The following is a 25,058-nucleotide window of genomic DNA, read 5'->3' on the forward strand; positions in this document are numbered from 1 at the left end:
AGGTCACTCAAGCAGTGTTGGGTATGGGTTCTATCTTGTGGAGTGGGCTTTAAGTCAAATATGATATTGGTTGGTTATTCCCATAAGCTTTGTGACATCATTGCACTAGCATATCTTGCAAGCAAAACATCATTGTTGATCCAAGTATTTGTGACTGGCTTGGTGTGACACCATGCCTAGGCCCTTCCTGTTCCAAAGACTCTAGAACATAGGTGTGAAGGCTTTAAAATTGGCACCTGTTCGATTTTTCTATGTTCAAATGAGTTGTGTAGGTGCTTTCTTCAGCAATGGGGTCTTGCTATCAGTTTGTGGAGAGCAATCTATAGTCTTGGCAACAGCCTGGGTCGTTGGGGGATTCCATGGGACCCCTATGGCCAACAACTGCATCAGATATAACCCAGTCCTGGGACTGGAAGCTTGATTGGGTGGCAAGAGATGTCTAGTTGGGGCTCTGTCTCCCCATTGTTTAGTGATTTCAGTTAGATTCCCTTCATATATGTATATATTTTAGGAAGCATCTATTGTATTGTTCCCATACTACCCATCAAACGGCCCTTAATTTTAGCATTCATTCCCATATTCCCTCCCTCATTCACCTTTTCCCTCCACTTTTCCTATGATTCTCTTGTTCCAGCCACCTGCTATCCATCCATTCTATTTCCTTTTCCTAATGAGCTAAATCTTTCCTCCCTAGTTCCCTATTCTATAATTAATCTCTGTAAGTCTGTGGATTGTAGCTTTGTTATCATTGTCTTAGCAGCTAATATCCATATATAAGTGAATACATACTGTATCTGTCTTTCTAGGTCTGCAATATCTCAATCAGGATGATTTTCTCCTAGTTCCATCCACTTGCCTGCAAATTTCTTCTTCTCCTCTTTTAATGGCTGAGTCATACTTCATGGTGTAAATGTACCACATTTTATTTATCCATTCTTCTCTTGAGGGAAATATCAGTTTCCAGTTTCTGGCTATTATGAATAGAGCAGCAATGACCATGGTTGAGCAAGTGTATCTGTCATAGAATGAAATGTCCTTTGGGTGTATGCCCAAGAGTGGTATAGATTGATCTTAAGGTATAACAATTCTCATCTTCCTAAGGAACTACCACACTGATTTCCATAGTGGCTGTTTGCACTCCCACTAGCAATGGAGGAGTGTTTCCTTTACTCCACATCCTTGCCAGCATGAACTGTCACTTGTGTTATAGATCTTAGCCATTCTGATGGGTGTAAGATAAAATCTCAAACTAGTTTTGATTTGTATTTCCCTGATGGCTAAGGATGTTGAAGATTTCTTTAAGTGCTTTTCAGCCATTTGAGTTTCCTCTTTTGAGAATTCTCTGTTTAGATATATACTCTGTTTAGATATGTAAATTGGGTTATTTGTTTTTTTTTTTGATATCTGGCTTCTTGAGTTCTTTATACATTTTGGATATTAGTCTTCTATCTGATGTGTAGTTGGTGAAAATAATTTTCCGTTCTATAGGCTGTTGCTTTGTGCTATTAAGTGTCCTTTGCCTTACAGGAGCTTTTCAGTTTTATTAGGTACTATTTGCTAATTTCTGATTTAAGTATCTGCACTATTGTTGTCCTGTTCAGAAAGTCTTCTCCTGTGCCAATGTGTTCAAAGTAATTTCCCACATTCTCTTCTATCAGGTTCAGTATATATGACTTTTTTTGTTGAGGTCTTTGATTCATTTGGAGTTGAGTTTTGTGCAGTGTGATAGGTAGGGATCTGTTTGCATTGTTCTATATGCAGACATCAAGTTTGACGAGCACTATTTGTTGAAGATGCTGTTTTTCCCCCCAGTTGTATTCATGGCTTCTTTATAAATAATCAGGTATCCACAGGTATGTGGATTTATGTCTGCAGCTTCATTTCAATTCCACTGATTAATATGTCTGTTTTTATGGCAATACCATGCTGTTTTTATTACTATAGCTCTATAGTACAACTTAAAATCGAGATAGTGACGCCTCCTTCAATTCTTTTATTATTTATGATTGTTTTAGCTATCTTGTTTTTTTTTTTGCGTGTGTGTGTGTGTGTGTGTGTGTGTGCGCGCGCGCGTGCGTGCTTCCATATGAAGCTGAGAATTGTCCTTTCAAGGTCTGCAAAGAATTGTGTTGAAATTTTGGTGGGGATTGAATAGAACATGTAGATTGCTTTTGGTAGGATGAGCATTTTTACTATGTTAATCCTACCAATACATGAACATATATCTTCTGATATCTCTTCTTCAGTTTCTTTCTTCAGTGACTTGAAGTTTTTATCATACAACTATTTCACTTGCTTGGTTAGAGATGCTCTGATATTTTATGTTATTTGAGGCTATTGTGAAAGTAGTCGTTTCCCTGATTTCTTTCTGATTCCATTTGTCATTTGTATATAGGTCAACAGATTTTTGTGAGTTAACTTCATATCCAGCTACTTTGTTGAAAGTGTTTATCAGCTGTAGGATTTTTTCTGGTGGAATTTTTTTGGTCATGTATGTATACTATCATATCATCTACAAATACTTTGACTTCTTCCTTTCCAATTTGTATTTCTTTTTTTATTATTCTTTTTTTTTATTTTGCAATACAATTCAGTTCTACATATCAGCCATGGATTCCCTTGTTCTCCCCCCTCCCGCCCCCCTCACCTTCCCCCAGCCCACTCCCCATTCCCACCTCCTCCAAGGCAAAGCCTCCCCCGAGGGCTGAGATCAACCTGGTAGACTCAGTCCAGGCAGGTCCAGTCCCCTCCTCCCAGGCCGAGCCAAGTGACCCTGCATAGGCCCCAGGTTTCAAACAGCCGACTCATGCAATGAGCACAGGACCCGGTCCCACTGCCTGGATGCCTCCCAAACAGATCAAGCCAATCAACTGTCTCACCCATTCAGAGGGCCTGATCCAGTTGGGGACCCCTCAGCCATTGGTTCATAGTTCATGTGTTTCCATTTGTTTGGCTATTTGTCCCTGTGCTTTATCCAACCTTGGTCTCAACAATTCTCGCTCATATAAACCCTCCTCTTTCTCGCTAATTGGACTCCCAGAGCTCCACCCGGGGCCTAGCCATGGATCTCTGCATTCAGATCCCTCAGTCATTGGGTGGGGTTTCTAGCGCGACAATTAGGGTGTTTGGCCATCCCATCACCAGAGTAGGTCAGTTCGGGCTGTCTCTTGACCATTGCCAGCAGTCTGTTGTGGGGGTATCTTTGTGGATTTCTGTGGGCCTCTCTAGCACTTTGCTTCTTCCTATTCTCATGTGGTCTTCATGGTCATGGTCTCCTATTCCTTGTTCTCCCTCTCTGTTGTTGATCCAGCCGGGAGAGAAACAATCAATCAATGGGACCTCTTGAAATTGAGAAGCTTTTGTAAAGCAAAGGATATGGTTAACAAGGCAAAGCGACAGCATACAGAATGGGAAAAGGTCTTCACCAACCCCACATCTGACAGAGGACTGATATCCAGAATATATAAGGAACTCAAGAAATTAGACATCAAAATGCCCAACAGTCCAATTAAGAAATGGGCTATAGAACTAAACAGAGAATTCTCAACAGAGGAAACTCACATGGCTGAAAGACATTTAAGGAATTGCTCAACATCCCTAATCATTAGGGAAATGCAAATCAAAACAACTCTGAGATACTACCTTACGCCTGTCAGTGGCTAAAATCAAAAACACTGAAGACACCTTATGCTGGAGAGGATGTGGAGCTAGGGGAACTCTCCTCCACTGCTGGTGGGAATGCAAGCTTGTACAACCACTTTGGAAATCAATTTGTATTTCTTTTATCTCCTTCAGTTGTCTTATTGTTGTAGCTAAGACTTCAAGTACTATATTGAATAGGTATGGAGAGAATGGACAATCTTTTCTTGTTCCTGATTTTAGTGGAACTGCTTTGAATTTCTCTTCACTTCAGATAGAGAGGAGCTAAATTTAAGAATAGATATAAGCTGTGTAGATAGAATTTAATCTCAGAGGAATAAAGTAAAAGAACAAAAGAATCCAGTGTACTTAGATTATTTTCCCACAGATTACCCCCACTGTTAGTAGCATCTCTTCTGGGTCACTGGGAAGGAAATTAAAGAGGCTGGACCTCAAAATTTCTGAAAGAGGATGTTTATCAGGATCAGCTTGGTTCCCTGGAATCAGGGCCGAGAGTGAGGGTTCCCAGGGAGTGCCTGTTGGAGTTGGGGGCTGGGATAAAGCAATGAGTTCAGGGAAGGAAGTGTGGAGGGGTAGATCTGTGTGATCTACTGGAGGTGGAGTGGGAGGGATGAGAGGCTGCAGCAGGTATTCTGCTACAAGGTTCAGGGTAGGACTGAGGACCTGGATTTGGAGAAGCAGAGGGAGAGGTGAAGATCTGCAGTTAGCTTCTCTGTTTCCTTGGCTAGAGTTGCCTGTGGGTTCCCAGGGAGTGCCTGCTGGAGTCTTGGCCTGAGTGAAAGCAATGTGCTGGGGGAGAGAAGATAGATGAGCAAGATTTGTGAGATTCACTGGAGATGGGGGCAGTTGTGGGAGGGTGGCCTCAGCAGGTTTTCTGCTGAGCTAGGGATGAAATGTGAGTGGGTTGGGGAGTGGGGATTTGGAGGAGAAAAGGAATAGGTGAAGATTTACAGTTAGCTTACCTGCTTCCTGGCTATAGTGGTGGAGAATATCTTTAAAGCCCTGGAATGAGATTATCAAGTATGTAGAGAGGAAGAGGCACAGATCACCAAGAACTAAAGCCTGGGAGTTTTGGAACACAAAAGATGAGCAAAAAGGGGAGAAAACAGACCGGAGATGCCTCAATCAGATTACAAACTTTTGGGAAAGAAGCCATTTCTTTGGATTTTTTTTTTTTTACTTAGCATTTGACATGATAAATGTACACATTAAAATTAATGTTACCGTAAGATGTCTTATAAATGATATTAATCTATGCATATCCTTAGGGTCCAGCTGAACTCATTTTGGATGGGAACAATTCAGCTGCCATCTTTCTCTCGACAGGCTGTCTGGTGTGTTGGAATTATAGCTTTTCTTGGATTTCTCTTGTGTAGAGTGGACAGAATCATCCTCAGCACAACCACATGCTATTTGGTGGCATGCCAGACTCTTGGAAGCTAATGCATACACCATATGTATAAAAGCCCTGTACAGTGCATATGTTTGCCCTGATAAGCTTGTTATAATCCATGTCTCACATATAAATTTCTATTAATAGTAAATCAGGCAAGGAAGCTATTATACAGTTTCAAGTTTGGGGAAGAGGGACAGTTTTGTATCAGGTAACTTAATTAAGGACATATTTCCTTGCTTCACTATAGTTATATTGTAGCAATTTAATGAAAAATAGAGAAGCCCTGGTTCATTTGAAATAAAACACTAATGCATTGAAATGAAGTTCCCATGGAAACCGTTTGTGAACTGTTAACCTCAAAAGAACTTTCCCTGCTGTTATATCATGCATACAGAACTCTCCAAAGCTCCTAGAGACAAGCAAATATTTAGTGAATCCCTAATGTAAATGGAGGCTTTTCTGTCCCACTGGGTCCTGCAGCCACTTTTAAAATAATCACTCAGAGGCTTACTATTAATTGTAAACCCTTTGGTCTATTGCTCAGTCTTATTACTAACTAGCTCTTACAACTTAAATTAACCCATTTCCATTAATCTATATTTTGCCATGTGGCTTCATGGCTGGCATTACTGGTTCTCTAGTACATCTTGTTGCTCTGGTGGCTTGCTGGCATCTCTCTGACTCTGCCCTTCTTCTCCCTGTATCTCTGCTTGGATTTCCTGCCTGGCTCTATCCTGCTTTGCTATAGGCAAAAGCAGCTTCTTTATTAACCAATAGTAATAAAACATATTCACAGCATACAGAGGGGTTATCCCACAGCACCTAAGGTCCCTTTTCCTACCCTTCACAGTCTCAAAGAATGCTTGCTCTGTAGGTGGACTGGGTTAGGTCAGGAGAGTAGGAAAGGAAGGAACAAGCATGGATGGAGGAACTGAGGACAAAGATGAGATCCATAGCAGAAGAGCTCAGTTAGGGCTATGAGAGGATAGGAAGAGAAGGGACAGAAAGGGCCTGAGGATGAGAACAGAACTGAAGCCATGCAGAGGGAGAACTCAGGAAGAGAATGAACAGAGAGGAGCTAAATTTAAGAATAGAATTAAAGCTGTGTAGATAGAATTTAATCTCAAGGGAATAAAGTATGATTTTTTTTATAATGGTTTGATATTAGGTATTTCTCAAGTGTGTGTAGTGGGCTTGAGATGAGAAGACAACGGTTATTAGTCTCAGTCTGAGATGTGGACAGTTAGAAGTGTTAGCTGTCCAATGAGACACCGTTATGGCTGAGGCTGGGTTGAGAGATAGTAAATCCTCGTTGATGTATGTGTACTCACCACAAAACATATACATGCTGCCATGTGTATGGTGGTGGTAGCTGGGCTTGGCTGGAGGGAGATGACTTTAGAGTTAAAATTTTGAAACAATTTCAAGAAGTCTCTAGACTCAACTTGGCTAAAACCATTATAAACACTTTGATAACCAAAGCTTGAATTTCCTCAAATAGATGTTGTTTCTTGCCTATTCATCACCCTTAATCTCTTGTAAGGGATGGAGAACATAAGTTGTTACACAGAGCCTTATCAGAACTTATGTTAGTCTCAGTCAGTGACCTATTGAGTTGACTCATGATTGTCTAAATCCCCAGCAAGGTCTCCCACACCTCTGTCCTGTTACTATACCCAGACATTTCTCCCTTTAGAGTCACACACTGTTCTAAGTTAACTTATTACATTTAAGTTTTAGGGCAAAAAAATGTGATGCCTTGAGGTGGGTCGTGTGTTAAGCAAGCAGTAGATGCTGGTGTGGTAGTTGAGTAGTTGATTTCCCCAAACAACAATTCTCAAATCTTGTGTTCAGATGTCAGATAACTAGTTAAAACTGGAATGTTTCTCCCCTTTCTACTTCTCTGAGTGGTCTACCTTTTCTTCACAGAACTTTGCCTGTTCATATTTTTCCACATTTCATATGTATATGTATTTTCTGTCTTCTTGCACTTGAATAATGTACTGTAAGTATATAACTTATTATTTTCCTAGATGGGATAATAATACTAATAATAATGGTCAAAAATAATATAATCTTGGTCAAAGTCATCAAATTCCTATGGCTAGACTTAGGGACAATGCCTGGCCTTTCAGATATGAAAGAACAATAAGTATCCAGCGAGCATTTGTTTTGTATTATCAAGATTAATCTGCCTGAGCAGATAATAAGATGAAATAGTAAGGTTCTTTATGTTTTATCTTAGATATGGATTTTTGTCACATGAGTGAAATGGTGATTCTCCTCTTCTTGTGTCTGAGAGCCTCTGACTTGACTTTTCCTGCCTCTAGTACCTTTCACCCTCCTTTAAAATGACTGTTAAAAAAAATCTATCTAGAGCCTCTAGATTCTTATAATTAACGACACTGCTTCAGAGAACTTGTTACACTGACAGGGAGACAGTGTAGGCAATGATAAGATTGTCATTGACGTTGGAGATATCAGAGTAGACTCAAAATTCCGCAGTGAGCCTTCTCACTTATAAATCAGCAGAATTTTTAACATCACTAGATGATATAGTATATATTTATTATGTACAATGTGATGCTTTGAAGTATGTAGTCATTGTGTGATTGCTAAGTACAGCCAGCTAAAAAGTGCATATTAGGTCACTATCAGTAATAACTGAGGCAGCACTATTTGTACATTGCTGTTGCGATGCCCAGCACAGTGCTTGGTAAATAGCAAGTGCTCTGTACTAGATGAAAGAGTTATTTCCCCCTTAATGCTTTGTTTTTAATCATGTTCAAGAAGATGGAACTTAAAGGAAAAAACAATTCATTAAAAGCCACTTGAAGCATTATCAAGGGGGTAACAAACATTTCCTTTGGAAGGCAGACTCTGGGGCAATGGTCCGGTGGGAGCTCACTGAGATTTCCAACAAAAGCCTCGATTTCCTGTTGTTCACGGAGCTAGGGGAAAGATGCTTCCCCCTTCCCTAGTAACTGTCCAGGAGTCTCACGACAAAGAACAACCAGAGAGCAAGCTCTCCATCCAGTTCTGTGTGAGAACCAAGATAAACTGGAAGTTTTGATCCTAAATGCAGAGAAGCCGAAGTAGAGCAGTCTGGACAGCACACTGTCGATTTCCTTTGCTCTACTCAAATTGCTTCCCCCCAGAAGGAGATGGACAGGAGGAAGTAGAGGGAGGCTCCAAGCTGAACCCGTGAGTATGAGTGTCTGCCTGACCTGCAGCCTCCTGCTCCAGAGCGGTGAACAGCTCTCAGTTTAGGAACCAGACGGTTGTAATTCCCTTGCTTTAGCGACTCCATGGCGTTGTGACTTCATGCTAGTTTCATAGGTTCCTCACCTGTAGAATCGGGATAATTACAGACCAGCCAGCACTTAGAATTGTCTGTCCCATAGTTAGTGTCAGTAAATGTTTTTCTTCTTTTATTCTTCCCCCTCCTTAGGCTTCCGTGTACTTCTGTGGTGTGTAACTACTCCCTCTTTCTCTTAATGACTGGTTTTTTTTTTTTTTTGTTTTACATTCACAGACACTCCTAGAAGAGAATGGCTGCAGAGAACACCTCCTCGGTGACAGAGTTCATCCTTGTGGGTTTAACAGAGCAGTCTGAACTCCAGATCCCATTCTTCATTGTCTTTCTAGGTTTCTATGTGGTCACTGTGGTGGGAAACCTGGGCTTGATCACCCTGATAGGGCTGAACTCTCACCTGCATATTCCCATGTACTTCTTCCTCCTCAACTTGTCCTTCATAGATTTCAGTTACTCCACCACGCTCACCCCTAAAATGCTGGTGGGGTTTGTTTTGAGGAAGAATACAATTTCCTATGCAGGGTGTATGACTCAATTTTTCTTCTTCTGCTTCTTTGTCTTTTCTGAGTCCTACATCCTGTCAGCAATGGCATATGACCGCTATGTTGCCATCTGCAAACCATTACTGTACAGGGTCACCATGTCTCCCCAAGTATGTTCATATCTTTTGTCAGGTGTCTATGGGATGGGAGTTTTTGGGGCTGTGGCTCATATGGGAAACCTACAGTTTATAAGCTTCTGTGCTGACAATATCATTAATCACTATATGTGTGACATCATTCCCCTCCTCGAGCTGTCCTGCAACAGCTCTTTCATCAATTTGTTGGTGGTTTTTGTTGTTGTGACCATTGGCATCGGAGTGCCCATTGTTACCATTTTTATATCTTATGGTTTCATCCTCTCTAGCATTCTCCACATTAGCTCCAGAGAAGGCAGGTCCAAAGCCTTTAGTACTTGTACTTCCCATATTATTGTAGTGTCTCTGTTTTTTGGGTCAGGAGCTTTTATGTACCTCAAGCCACCTTCTAGTTTACCCCTGGCTCAGGGAAAAGTGTCCTCTGTTTTCTATACTGCTGTGGTACCCATGTTCAACCCGTTGATCTATAGCTTGAGGAATAAGGATGTCAAGATTGCTTTGAAGAAGACCTTGAGCAGAAAAGTCTTCTCGTGAAAGTGCTTTGGAAATAACATCCAAAGCTTTATCAGAAGTTTTTCAAAAGTTATTGTTTTTCAGTAATGAAAGTCAGTGCTTCCTACTTTATAACAACAGGAGAACTTAAAATCTCATTCTTAAGAATATTTAAGTTTGCCTACCCAGTTGCCTCAATCATTCTTTATTTTGCAAAAATTGTTTTTATAATGATAAAATATACATAAGAAATAACCCAATGTAACCTATTCATATTTCCAAAGGGTTTACAGGGTACCTACAGATACACATGCTCCTGATACTTGAACTGGAACTGAAATACAGGCCTTTGAATTCCAATAACAATTATTTTGTTTCCTTTTAGCCCCATTTTCTTGTTCCACCTTTTCCGTGGCCAGTTTCAACTCTTTGAGCTTGCCACTGATGTTTGCATTTAAACAAATCGGATTGCATTTTCAGTGATGCCACTCAAATTTGCCTAGATCAATTTTTGGAATATTATTTTTCAAGCATATTGGAGATTAAAAAAATAGGTTGAGAAAGAAATGTTTTTAAGATACTTGAAGTGTGAGAATGAATGGGAACAATGGAACCTAGAACTGGGCACCTGTGTTCCCTCAAGTGGTATACAGCACCTTACAGACCCAGACTACTTCTCAGATCTCTTAATGACTGTAAGATGCTGCATAGAGGCTTCATTCAGTCATTATTTTTCCATAAATAGAGAGAATTTGGAACTTCAAAGGCATGGGAAACTTAATACTAGACAGTTTGGATGAATGTTCACTGTGTTGAGTAAAAGGAGATAGAGTTTCATAGAGAGATTTAGAAGGCTAATCTTTTTAAAAATCTACATACATCATTGATAGTAATACTTCTTTGTGAACTCTTTGGAAAGATGCTTTGAATTATGAATTTTTTTCTTAGGCAAGTTTTCCTTATTAGAAAAAGGGGTTTAGAAAGCTGTTCACTTTTTCCTTCGAAATGATTCTATTCAATAATGTACAGGTTGTCACAGAAGGCAAAAAGCCCAATGGGTACTGTATTTCCAGTAATGAGGTTGAGTGGAAGACTGAATTCAGGATGCATATGGATTAGGGGTAGGAATGGTGGGAAATTAGTACAATTTAGGTAAATGAAAAAGTGCCCAACCTTTTTACTTTTTTATTTAAAAATACCATCATATACTATTTATACAAAATAATAGTTTTCCTTTAGACTTTTCATACATATAAAGGGTTTATTTCTATCATGCCACACCTCACACTCTCTCTTTTCATCCTTTCCCCTGGTAGGTGCCCTCCCCTCACAAATAATTTCTCTTCAAGAGTGGAAACCATTTTTTTGTTTAAAATCTAGATTATGCATACAAAAGAAAATATGACATTTACCTTTGTAAGCCTGATTTTTTTCCACTTACTGTGGTGGTATCTTGCACAACCGTGTTCTTAGAATGGTATAATGTTTTTCTCTGTAGCTGAATAAAGCTCCATTTTGTATGTATACCAAATTTCTTTTATCCATACATTGATTGATAGTTGTCAAAGCTGATTGTATAACATCAGCTGTTGTGAATTGTAAGAGACATGCATATGTAGGTATCTCTATTGTGTTTAGACTTTGATTCCTTTAGGTTTATACCCTGAAGTGGCATAGCTGGATCATATAGTAATTCTAATTTAAATTTTCAAGGAACTTCTGTATTGTTTCCATAGCAGCTAGGCTAATTTGCCTTCTCATCAAGAAGTATATACATGTTTCTTTCCCTCAAATCTTTGCTGGCATTTTTTTTTTCTTTTAATGATCTCCCAACTGGGGTCCGTTCCCTTTAAAACTGAAGTGCAACCTATTACAGCAGAGCACATGAATATCAAGTGTTTAATCGATTTCCCCCTCAGTATGTAACATTACACAGCACCACTTAGACCTAGAGTAGGCAATCTCCATCATTTCAGAATGTTCTGGGCTGTTCTTTTTACGGTAAAATTCCTAGTAAATCCACTCTCTTCCTGGAAATACCTGCCCTTTTCACTCTTACTCTGGCAGATCCATTTGCTTAGCCTTGAACTTCATATTAAATGTTGAACAGCATATTTACTTTTCATTTTACTTTATTTTATTTATACAGTGCTGGAATCCAGGGTCATGCACATGATAAGCATGTGCTGTGGCACTGAGCAGCATCTACAACTTACCACACTATCTTTTGAGTGCTGGTTACTTTCATTGTGAAAGCCATCACGATATTTTTCTTAGGTATTGTTCTTTAGTATGTACTCTCCTGTCCAAATACACAATATTACTTACTTATCATTCTAGTGGATATTTGTTTATAGAATCTACATATCATTAATAAAGTTTCCATGAAAATTGTCAAGAAAGTATTTTGTCTAGAGTGTACTCTTCTTTCTCTTGGGAATGTACATATGTGAGTTTCCTGGATCACAGGATCTCTATCACCAAGTTATCTTACAAAGTATTTAAACTATTTTTCCTTTCACCAACAACTGTTAGTTAGGTAAGGATCTTTTTTTTCTGTATGAACTTTAGTTATTTTTAGTATTTCTCACTTCAGCGCTCTGCTGGCTGGGCAGTGCAAAAGGACTGTATGCGTTTTTATAAAATTTCCTGGAGAAACAGTGATGTTGGAGATTTCTTATATGTTTACCAGCTGTTTGGATATTGTCCTCTCTGAAGTGTCTATTCAGTGCTTTTTCCTATAAACAAGTGTTAGTCTCTGACTGTATGTGTGTGTCTGCTCATCTGTGCAGGTTCACGTGAGTGGGGGCACATGCACGTGGAGGTCAGAGGTCAGCATCAGGTGTCATTATTCGAGTGCTGTCCCCCTTTTTTTTAACTTTTTCATTTGAAATGATTCTATTCAATAATGTACAGGTTGTCACAGAAGGCAAAGCCCAGTGGGAACTGTATTTCCAGTAATGAGGTTGACACGGGGTCTCTTACTTGGCTTGGGGTTCACTGATTGGTTAGTCTGCTTGGCCATGGAGCCCCAGGAACTGCCTGTCTCTGCAGCTGGGATTGCAGACATGAGCTAATCACGTCTGCCTTTTTTACATGGGTTTTGGGCAGTGGACGCAGATTCTCATGTTTTCATGGCAAACATTTTGTTAACCGAATTTTCACCAACCCATTGTTAGTCTTAAGAAAATTGATTTAAGTTTCAAATAAGAAATGTGGATATGTCTTTTTTTCAGAAATATATAATGCAGTTAATATTTAAGTCTGTGGCTTGCCTATTTACATGATTATTTTATGTCTTTTGGTGACATATTTAGTTTTAATAGTCAATGTACCAATTTTTCTTTTTTACTATAAGTGCTTTGTTATGTTTAATTTTTCCTACCATCAAGTCTCAAAGATATTTTCACTTGAAAGGATTATGGTTACTCCCTTATAACCAGATCTTTGATCACTTTCAAATCAATTGTTGTGTATAGAATGAGATAGCTGTATTAGTTATTGCATATAGAATGGGATAGTTACATTTTTCAAAGACATTAAGTTGTTTTAACATCATTTATTGAAAGGACTATTTTTCTTTCAATTGTTTTGGATATCTTTATGTGGGCTTATTTGAAGATCAAGTGACAATAATTGTAGGGGACTAGTTGGAAATTGGAAAGGAGGCTTGAAGTCAAAGTACTATATCCTATGATAAAATGTTGAACAGATGTGATGAGAATTTTGTCTTGTTTTGAAATGGAATCATGCTCTTTTCCTTAAGGCATTGGTACCTTTTATTCTATTTAAAATTTTTAAAATTTAAATTTCAAAAATTTATCACTAACATGTAGAAATACAGTTGCTCTTTATATATTGATTCAAGGGCATAGATTTTGCCAATTTCACTTATTGATTCTAGAATTTACTAAAACATATAAAATAAACAGAACCTTATTTTTTATGTTTCTACATGTACAATTAGGTCACTGCAAAAAAAACCAGAATGATTGCTTGAACAGTCATATCTATTTCTCCTTTGTATTGATACTTCCAGTATAATAGTGAATAGAAGTGAAAAAAATGACTATTCTTGCCATGTGTTATGACTTTAGAGTAAAAGAATTTAGGTTTTTACCATGGAGCATGATGTCTACTTTTTCTATATTGTTGTAGAAAGCAATGTTTGGGTTATGAGGGAGTGATTAAGAGTTTCCTTTTAAAAAGCATTTTCCCCTTAACAAAGAATTCTAAAAACATGTGAATGCAAAAACTAAAACAGTTAAACAATTTAATAAAAATAAGCTATGAGAGGGAGATGTGTAAACCAAGCCAATGTAGTAAGCATTATGATAGGATGGATGTAACACTAGAGGAAGCTCCTTGTTCAGCTGAGAATGGGGCTCTGAGGATCCTGACAGGAACAGCTTCCCGATGACCACAGTCAAATAATGAGTGTTAGGACATGAATAAAGAACACAATTGAGAATTTTGTCCAACTGTCAGTACATAACGATCTGTAATAATGGCTGATAATGGTCCTGAGACCATCTGAATCCTGGGAGAAGATGTAGCAAAGTAGAGACAAATTGTTTATGTATAAAAAGTATTTGAGTTCTTTGCTTAAAAAAAAAAAGAAGCCTTCTGTTCTCCAATGCTTATGTTCTTCCTCCTACATGTAACCATTACCAGTTATATTGTAGATATATATTGCTAGATTATAAGTATGTCCCTTTAAGACACTGTCACTCTAAGAGACCAGATGTCATAGCCTGAAGGAATCAGCCTTCCCCTAACCCAGTTCTCATCCTAGGACAAGAGTTAGGAAGCTGTTCTGTGCATGTTAACAGCACCTAATTAATGGTATGTGACTCCTTCATGCTCACTGTCACTTAGACTGTGTTAAACTAAATCAGTTGGTGTGGAACTTCCTACTGCCCCTTAAAACACATAAAAGTCAGATATCTCCTTTATTTGGGGGAATTTCTCTGAAGGCTCCTTTCTCTGAGCCTCTCCTGACATCCTGTCCTGGTGGCTCTCTCTCTTTCTTATTCCTTTAAGCCATCTGCTCTTTCTGATGTAGTGCACTGCTCCTTTGTAATGCTTATCTCTCTCTAGGAAGATCATTGTCTCTGCCTCTCTTTAACCAAGCCTCATTCCTGACGGATAATTATGCGTTATCTTCTTCATGAACCAAACTTCATAGCTTCTCCTTCTTTTACATTTAACATATTCAAGCACAGCTCTATTTCTGCTGGCACTTACTTACCTTTCTATATATTTATGTGATAAAGTTTCAGAAAAGAGCATTTAATTATGTGTCTTCCAATAGAAATGGTCTGGAAAGGAGGGAGTACAGGGAATTGCTGTTGAATAAAATGACTGAAGACAGAGAGCCCTGAGATACTGTTACTTGTCTCCTTAGGTTATGTATGTTAATGAAGTTAGGAAGTAGAAATTGTTGAAAGAAAATGGATTTATTTGCAGTTCAGCCAAACAGGAGTATATGAGGGGGCTGCTCCTCCATGTTTGTGATTATTTTACAACTTATAAAGAACCATGAGACAAAGGTTATAATATATTTAAATTTACATATGAGATAAATTAACCAGTCATTTTGATGTGAGATCTCTCAAACTTGCTCTTGGTCTGGCAGAATTATTTGTTAGGTGTAGATAGAGTGGGGGCCAGCTTCAAACTCTGTTCCTCTGTGGTGATATTGTGTTCCCCAAAATATTGTGCACTCTTTTAAACTTATCTGGGGTCAGAGAACAGAACAGCCACAATATTAAACATAGAGGTTAGACAGTGGTAGCACACACCTTTAATCCTAGCATTCCAGAGGCAGAGATCCACCTGGATCTCTGTGAGTTCAAGGCCACACTGGAAACAGCAAAGCATGGTGACTCACGCCTTTAATCCCAGGAAGTAATGGCAGGAGGCAGAAAGGTATTTAAGGCGTGAGGACGAGGAACTATAGCTTGGTTAAGCTTTTAGGCTTTTAGCAGCAGTTCAGCTGAGATCTATTTGGATGAGGACTCAAAGGCTTCCAGTCTGAGGAAAGAGGATCAGCTGAGGAATTGGCAAGGTGAGGTAGCTGTGGCTTGTTCTGCTTTTCTGATCTTTCAGCGTTCACCCCAATACCTGGTTCCAGGTTTGTTTTTATTAACAAGACCTTCTAACAATTCGTGCTACACTTCTGCATACCTATACTATAAGTGTAAAAAGATGGCAGTTTCATAGCTAGAGGGAAGTACACAAGAATGAAAACTGCAGTTATTATGCTGAGGATATTAAAGGAAATAGTGCAGAGTAGTGTCAACAGAAAGGTGATAACTATAAAAAGAAATCCAAAGGAAATACTAAAAACTCATGTAACAGAAATAAAAAATGCCCTTGATAGGCTCATCATCAGTTGACTGGCCATAAAAAAATCACTGTTTTTGAAGATATGTCATGAAAATATCCCAAGATGAAATGTAAAGAGAAAATGGAATGGAAAGTGGGGACAGAATTCACATGAATTATAACATGCAATGAAAATTCCAGAAGAGATGGCAACTTCTCAGAAAATTGGCAATCAATCTACCTCAAGACTCAATGATACCACTCTTGGGCACATACCCAAGAGATGCCCAATCATGTCACAAGGACACTTGTTCATCGATGTTCATAGCAGCATTCATAATAGCCAGAACCTGGAAACAACCTAGATGCCCCTCAACTGAAGAATGGGTTAAGAAAATGTGGTACATATATACAATGGAGCACTACTCAGCAGAGAAAAACAATGACATATGAAATTTGCAGGCAAATGGATGGAACTAGAAAATATCATCCTGAGTGAGGTAACCCAGACTCAGAAAGACAAACATGGTATGTAATCACTCATAAGTGGATGCGAGATGTAAGGCAAATGATAATCAGACTACAACCCACAGCTCCAGAGAAGCTAGGAAACAAGGAGGCCCCTAAGCGGGATGCATGGAATACCCTGGGAGGGAGAAATAGATGAGATCTCCTGAGTAAATTGAGGGTGAGGTGGGACAATGAGAATACAGGACGGGGGTGGGAGCATGGGGGAATGGGATGGTTGAGCTGGAACAGGGGTGGAGTGGGAGAGCAATGAGAGGGATACCTTGATAGAGGGAGACACCATGGAGATAGGGAGAAACCCTGGGGGAGGGAAGTTTCCAGGAATCCACAAGGATGACCCCAGCTTAGACTACTAGCAATAGTGGAGAGGTTGCCTGAGGTGGCCTACCCTGGTGATCAGATTGGTGAATTCCCTAACTGTCATCATAGAGCTTTCATCCAGTTACTGATGAAAACAGATGCAGAGGGCCACGGCCAAGCACCAGGCCAAACTCCAGAAGTCCAGTCGAAGAGAGGGAAGAGAGAGATTATATGAGCAATGGGTGCCAAGATCATGATGGGGAAATCTACAGAGATAACTGAACCAAGCTCTTAGAAACTCATGAACTCAAAGCCGGGCGGTGGTGGAGCACACCTTTAATCCCAGCACTCGGGAGGCAGAGCCAGGCGGATCTCTGTGAGTTCGAGGCCGGCCTGGGCTACTAAGTGAGTTCCAGGAAAGGCGCAAAGCTACACAGAGAAACCCTGTCTCGAAAAACAAAAAAAAAAAAAAAAAAAAAAAAAAGAAACTCATGAACTCTAGACTGACAGCCGTGGAACCTGAGTGGGACTGTAGTAGGCCCTCTGCATATGGGAGACAGTTGTATAGCATGTTTTGTTTGAAGGGCCCAGTGGAATCAGGATCTATCCTATGTGCATGAGCTGGCTTTCTGGAGCCCATTCCCTATGATGGGACTCTTTGCTCAGCCTTGACGCAAGGGGAAGGGGCTTGGTCCTGCCTCAGCTGAATGTACCAGGCTTTGCTGACTCCCCATGGGAGGCCTTACCCTTTGGAAGGGGGCATGGGGTGAAGCAGGAGGAGGGATGACAGGGGGGTCTGTGGTTAGTATGTAAAATGAATAAAAATCCTCTATCTAAAGACCTCAGTAAGTGCAAAACAGCATAATACCAAGAAGTCTACACCCAGTCCTTTCATTGTCTAGTAGCAGAAAACCAGCCAAAGAGGAACTCTTGAAAGGAGTTGGAGGAAACAGAGCCATGTTTTCTATAAGGTCTTGTCCAGAAAGAAGCACAAACAAGAATTTCCTAGATTTCTATTCAGAAACCACACAAGCAACAAAAGATGGGCTGGGAGGTAGCTCAGTTGACAGAGTGCTTACCTTGCATGTTTGAAGCCCTCTGTTTGATCTGAGACATCTTGTAAGCCAGGAATAATGATGAAGAACCTTAAAAAAGAATGTACTCCTATGGATGAATACTTATGAACTTCCTACCAAATGTTGGTGTTCCACTTTAGCGATTTTTTTTCAACTCTAACTCTCATAATCTTCAGGAGTCAAGTTGGTCACCAAAGAAGAAATATCTCTATGTAGCTAAACAGGGTTCAGTTGCACAGGGATGGAGATATTTTTATTTAGAATGGTCAAACCCATACTTTCTTAGAAGAACATATCATAATGTAAATATAGTCTAAGGAGTTCATATTGGATCTAAATTTCTGTTCCTTCTAGTGAAGGAATCAGAGAAATTACTATTTATAGGAAAGAGGGATCCATGGTCAGTGAGTTAGAAAGGAAACCTTATAATAAATCAATCTGTGTTTTCTTCACTACACTGAGCACTTAATCCCAGCTTGTAATGACCTCATACTTTCTGTTGATATCAGTATAGGATGACAGGCATCCTTGGTTTTCTGAGCTTTAAACAAGGTTTTCAGGCTTTGTTTGAGTATCTACTCGAAGTCTGAATTATGAGTAATGTATCATAAATGTAGAAGCACCTGCATATATATGATATGGATGCATACAGGTAGGTATGTGAAAGGGGCTTAAGTGCTATGAGTTCAGTTCGACTCTCATGTCCTTGTCGGTGGTAAGGGGATCAAGTATGCATACAAATCTGATAAAGGACAGAACACTGATGGCATGTGGTGCCGCTCTCAGCTGACAGAAATATTTTCATGTCACTGCTTTGCTATTAGTGACAAACACACAAACAAAGAAAACCAAAAAAGCTCACCACATCTGAATCTCCCATTTGTTTCTTGAGATTTCCCACTTTTTTGATGTGTTTATTATATTTTTAGGTTCTGTCTGTTGAGGGACTTGTTCTTTTTTGCTAGTTGTGAGTCAATTACTAACCCTTAGAACAGAAGGTAACAGCTTGTTTGCTGTTAGTGATAGCTTGGCTTTCTCTGTCTTTGCTCTTTTCAGATGCTGATAGTTGCAACCACAGACTCTGTCCCACTTACCTTGGTTCTATTCTATTTTTGACAAAAACTTGCAGTTACTAACAACCCCAAGCCTCCTGGAGGAATGGGTGTCTGCTCCCTTTTCCCAGCCTTCGTGACCATTATTTATGGGGTTATCTGGGTGGTCCGTATCATACCACTTCACTCCCTGTGTTTGGAAGGATGTCTCTGACTGTGCCTACGCCAGCTAGTTAGTTTGTCCTCCCATCCACCCTCTGACTTACTCTGTTAGGTTCCCTGAAGTCTGGCTGATATGGGCTGAAGTAGCTGACTCGTGTTTCTGGCTTGGTGAGCAACTAAGGGTGAGAAGTAGGTTGTGGGTGTATTTAGCACTCGGTCTGTTCCTGGGTTAGTGCTATAGGCTGAATCCACCCACCTGGAGTCATACCCAAGCCAAGTAGCCCTCTGCATCCTGCTTCTTTTTGTCCACATCAGCCTACATGTGAGAGCCTACCTGTAATAGTAGTGACTTTTTAATTAATCCTTCACTGTCCCTTTGATTTTCTATCACCCTACCTACAGTGTGGAAAACCACAAGTTTTATCCTCCTCATGGATTCTGAGCAAGAGGGCTCAGCTGGTGAACCAGAAAAGTCCATCTTCCAAACTCTCATCTCATCAGCTTAGGTGACCATATACCCTCAAGCAACAAAGGCAGATTAAAGCAGGCCAGATTTAAATACCTGGGCATACATGTACATACACATATATGTACATATCAATAATAATAAAAGGAAAAGAGGTCCTCATTTTCAGAATGGGGGCATGGGAAGAGTTAGAGGGAAGGTATCTGGGAGGGGAAAAGGGAAGGAAATAGAAAAGGAAAAGTAATGTGTTGTGGATATCGCGCTGTATAAATAAAACACTGATTGGCCAGTAGACAGACAGGAAGTATAGGCAGGACTAACAGAAAGAAAAATTGAGGGAACAGGAAGGCAGGGGGGAAGACACTGCCTGCAGCTGCCACCAGGACAAGGAAGATGTAAGGTACCAGTAAGCCACGAGCCACGTGGCAAAGTATAGATTAATAGAAATGTGCTGAATATAAGAATAAGAGCTAGACAGTGATAGGCCTGAGCTAATGGCCAAGCAGTTTAAATAATATAATTGTCTGTATGTTTATTTTATAAGTTAGGTAAGGGACAGCCGGGGCTTGGCAGGACCCGGAGGGAAAACTCTCCAGCTACAGTAATGTGATTATTTTAATTAAAAAGTATTACAACATAAAATGAGTTATATTTCTAGGATTCAAGAGCAAAGCCTGTGCACATTTTCACTTTGGTCCATAGGAAGAAATACGACTGCAAATAATTCCTGTGAGTGTTCTGATCTCTGGGTAGCGTAGACTTCCCCTGCAAGTGAGCACCTATCTTTCATGTCCTTTTAGGACAAAGAATTCAGATCATTCTATTTTTGCTGACATTTCATTATTCACCCCCTTTAAGAGGCGGTGTTACTCTCCTAAGTGTTAAGACTGAAGTCCAGCTGAGTGTAGGATGCGCTCTCCTCTGTTTCGAAGAGAAAGCCTTAAGCTTTCTAAGCTTTCTAGGTTTGGTTTTCGCCTGGCTTACAAAACTTATATGTGAGTTAGAAGCAATCAGACAATTTAATGTGGCTGCAGATTTCAGCTCTACCCTCCACACAAATTTATCTACATTAAAAATTAAAAGCTCATCTATATTTCTCTATATACTTATTTATATATAGATACAATTTTTGAGACAAGTTCTCATTATGCACTTCTGGCTGGCCTGGAACTCCCTATGTAGACCAGGTTGTCCTTGAACTCATAGGGTTCCACCTGCCTCTGCTTCTCCATGCTGGGATTAAAGGGATGCGCCACTACACCCTGATCATTTATTTCTTCTTGTGATAGGGTCTTATATAGTCCAACCTGGATTAAAACTTGCCATATTTTGTGCAATGACCTTGAATTTCTAATCCTTTTGCCTCCATCTTTCAAGTGCAGGGATTACACTATGTTCATTTTTTTTTTTTTTTTGGTTTTTATGTTCATTTTTAAGTGGTGGTTCAGATTGAATCTAGGGCTTCATGCTAGTCAAGCCCTTGATCAACTAAGCCTTTTTTATCTCCTTCTGTCCAGCTCCTGTGTCATTACTTCCCTATCAGTTTCCCCCTTAAACTGCAAGTGAGGACTAATGAGTTACTCCCCCAACCTCTTCGTTCCCAACAATATTCTTTTTAATATACATACCCCACCCCCACCCCAAAAGGAAGTGGATGTTTTTGGAAAATGTGGTCTTTGTTGTGGTTGATTCCTCTGGTTGGAATGATTTGCCTTCTTTCCCACAGGTCAGCTTATAATTATCATTCAGGACTCAACAGCAATTAGTTTCCAGCATAACTTAACTTGGCCAGACGTTTCCATAGTAACAGTGCTATAATGGTACATGGTATCTTAGTGAAAATGTGGGCTCAGTAAGTATATGACCAATCATCTGTCACTGAAGCACATATAATAAGGAATAATTATTCTGCAATTAGAAATTTAAAAAATGGATAATAAACTGCTTTATGGACTGATTGATGGGAAGCTCAATGGAGATTATTTACAAAGCATCATTCATGAAACAGATATTTATAACACTGACCACTTAGGATTTAGTACCCATTATACTCATGACAATTAATCATTTGATGAATTATACTGTGAGACCTAATGAATCTCATCAAAATTTGGGGGATTAATTGATGGATAATTATTTTCTAAACTGCACCTGAAAATCTTGATTTGGTATACATGGTCACCACCTGTCTATATAACAAGTGGATCTGGCTTGTGCTGAAACATCACTGAAACTTCAAATCTGGCTTTCTCTCTTTTTATAAATAATTATTAATACACAAGATTAATAGGTTTAAGAAAATAGTACCTTTAAAAGGATTTGTTCATTTTTATTTTCTGTCTATGAGTGTTTTGGCTACATATATGCATGTGCACCGCACATTTCTCCAGTCCCGATTGCATGTTCTTTTTCCCCTCTTCCTGAACCCTGCCTCCTTCCACAGGTGCAGTTTTGCGGTTCTTTTCCTTCACTTGGTGGAAGTCTGAAGCTTTCCTCCACAGACAGTCTGAACCTTGATCTCTGGTTATAGGCACAGCAACAAGAAAGAGGCTGACCCGAAACAACAGGAATAGTATGAAGTTCTTGGATGTCAGCAACAGCCAAAAGCATCTCATTGTGAACTCCACTCTCTTCAGGTCTTGAATCAGAAGTGTGGGCCCTTTCTTCACATGAAAGGGAGCAGCCTATAGAGAAAGACATTAAGCCGAGAGTTCTAAAAAATAACCCACATGTATCACAGAATAATGAAGTCCTCTAGGATCCACATATGACCCCAGCCTGTGGAGTGGTGTGACCTATTAGGTATATTTTGAGTTAAAAAAAAAAAAAGCCAAGGGTCCCCATATATTTGAAGAAATACTACAACTTGAATTGAAGATCTTCACTGAAACCAAATGCTGCCTAGCAGCTTTCTGTTCAACATCAGACCTGTCATTGTCCTGGCCAGTCTCACTTTAGGATAGCTAGAAGTTATGTATTACGTATGATGACACTGAGGTAGCCTGGTCACACTTGAAGCTATTGGGAAACCAAACCAAACCAAATCAAACCAAACCAAACCATGACAAGAAGCCTTTGAGCAGGAAAAATAAAACAAAAGAACCCCGATGAAAAAGAAACCTTGGAGCAGGGGCTACTGGGAAAACAAAAACTCACCATGAGAAGCCTTGGAGCAGGTGCACTCTTTGGGGGCTTCCCACTGCTGGAATAGAGAATGAAACTGACCAGGGATCCTCTAGGGGCCACCCTTCCCTAGTTATGAACATTTGCATTTGACAGAAACTCTGTCCCATCTCCCTGCAGTGTCACAAAGGGCACAGCAGCATGCCCTCAAATGACCTACACAGGGATCTGGGAAGGCAGTTCTTTTTCAATAGGCTTTGGAAGTAGACAGATCCATGGCAGGAAAGGTAACATCTTTTAGAGGGCTTGCTGCCTGGATTCGAAGCCTCGGTGGATGGGAGTGGCATGGATTTGGGTGGCCTTGAAGGAAAGATTCAAGCATAGCAAGAAAGCCTTTGGCTTTAGGTTTTGCATCATCATTTTAGAGAAAGAGAAACAAGAAGGAATGATGCTTTCACCCCTACTGAGAACACACAGGCAATGTGAGGCTGAGGCTGCCCCAAGGATTAATTTTATAAGCAAATAACACGGAAGGAGAGGGCCGGGTTGAATTCCCAGCTGTTCTCTCCTTTTTCTCTTTTTATTTTTTTAATTTTTTTTTTTTTTGGTTTTTCGAGACAAGGTTTCTTCGTGTAGCTTTGTGCCTTTCCTGGAACTCACTTGGTAGCCCAGGCTGGCCTCGAACTCACAGAGATCTGCCTGCCTCTGCCTCCCGAGTGCTGGGATTAAAGGCGTGCTCTACCACCGCCCAGCCTTTTTCTCTTTTTAAAGAACATTTAAAAAATAATGTTTTATGTTCATGACAACATTGAAAGAAAGATGTTGAATTTTTTCATGTTCTCCTTGCCCTCACATATAGGCAACCTTCTCTATTACTATTATATGGCAGCAGAATGGTGTACTTGTCACAGATAAGCCTGCAGAGACATGGTTTCCAGCAAGGCTCATTTATCTGAGTACTATGCAGTCTATAGATTTGAAGACAATTATAATGTCATGTATCCACCATTGCAATAACCTGCAGAGTAGTCCTCCCACTCTAAAAGTCTGTGCTCATCCATAGTCTCTTCAATAGAGATTTTGCAGTGGATGAAAATGTTGAGAGCTCAAACCATAGCTACGGTAAGGTTCTGAGTAGTGTTCACAAGGCAATGGAAAGAAAGCAATGAAGAAATAGAAGCCCTTGTCCAGAACGTGCTCCACGCCAGTCCGTACTTTAATACTTTTGTTTGTTTGTTTGTCTTTTGAGACAGGGTTTCTCTGTGTAGTTTTGGTGCCTGTCCTGGATCTCACTTTGTAGACCAGGCTGGCCTTGAACTCACAGAGATCTGCCTGGCTCTGTCTCCCCAGTGCTGGGATTAAAGGCATGCGCCACCACCCCCTGATGCATTAATACTATTTAATCAAAAACTTTATAGGTAAGGAATGGGACCTCACAGAAGAGATAATTATCATGGTCAACAGCCTTTGAATCAATGGGCCCTGAAAAGATTATTGTTTCCTAAATAACAAGGCACAAGTAATCAAAAATTTAAAGCTTTCTACGCATTAGTAGGTAACTTGAAATTAAAATAGTTCATTTCTATGTGTGTTATTGAAAAATTAAGGAATAATTAATGCTGAAATTACTCACTTTGACTTTGTCCCTTCTTTTTTTCCTCTACAAAGTATGTACTTCAGAAAAGCGTTTTTTAAACTGTGGGTTACAATTTGGAAGTGGACCATGGCAGCAACTTAACACAGGAAAATGCCGGAACAAAAGCCAGGGTCATTGATAAGGATGTCAGCAGAAAGTGGAAACCCTGTGGTTACCAACTTGATTATTCAAACCACAGACTGTTCAAGGCTCACCTGAAGTGGGACCCTGTGTAAATCATCAGGGTACCCTGGAGCATGTGCTCTGCAGTCCTTTCTGCTAAAAACATTCTACTACAGCTGTGGGCAGGCGGGGCTATCAGGATAGAGACAGGCAGATAGGACAGGCAGGGTGAGGGTAGGGCAGCTTCAGACAGCTGCCCTGGAGCAGAGCAGTGTCTATGCTAAAGGCAGAACTTACTTTGAATAACTTGTTTGTCTGTTGACAGGGACACTGGTAATTATAGGGGCGGGGGGGGGGGCTTGCCCTTGAGTAGGCTCTTCTTGGCGTGGGATCTAACCTTGGACTTTACCTGGGATGGCTGCCAGGCTGCCCTTTCTAGGCTTTGGATATGGGTGGAGTCCTATGGCTTCCCTACCCTTTCATTATTCAAGTTTGGGGTATTGTGGGAAGGGGGAATGTTTTTGGGTGCCAGGTCACTCATATAAGTAAAGTGTAATTTGACTTGATTAAAAACGCATTTAAAGGCTCTTATTTCGTTGTCTGGGGTCAGGTTAGAGATGCAAGACTTAGCTCTGAGTGTTCCCTTCATTGTGAACTTTATCCTAGGATGTTCAGCCCTGTGCTGTGACTTATCCCTGCACACTCTCCTGCACTTAGTATAAATTTTACGTTTCAGAGCCCGATCTTTTTTTCCCAGCATG

At 40.1% G+C, this 25,058-nt stretch overlaps 1 protein-coding gene across 1 annotated transcript; it reads left to right on the forward strand.

Annotated features, from left to right (window-relative positions):
- The first annotated feature begins 8,607 nt into the window (after nucleotides 1-8,607).
- On the forward strand, nucleotides 8,608-9,543 carry LOC131914180 (olfactory receptor 8B12-like). The gene has a single exon (XM_059266771.1). The coding sequence runs from the start codon at nucleotides 8,608-8,610 to the stop codon at nucleotides 9,541-9,543; it is 936 nt and encodes a 311-aa protein (XP_059122754.1).
- Nucleotides 9,544-25,058: the final 15,515 nt, after the last annotated feature.

This window comes from Peromyscus eremicus, chromosome 7 (assembly GCF_949786415.1).
Source record: "Peromyscus eremicus chromosome 7, PerEre_H2_v1, whole genome shotgun sequence".
In the NCBI taxonomy this organism is placed as follows: domain Eukaryota; kingdom Metazoa; phylum Chordata; class Mammalia; order Rodentia; family Cricetidae; genus Peromyscus; species Peromyscus eremicus.

Bases quoted from the DNA above. Each gene is read 5' to 3' on its own strand.
- LOC131914180 (XM_059266771.1), top strand. From the start codon at position 8,608: ATGGCTGCAGAGAACACCTCCTCGGTGACAGAGTTCATCCTTGTGGGT.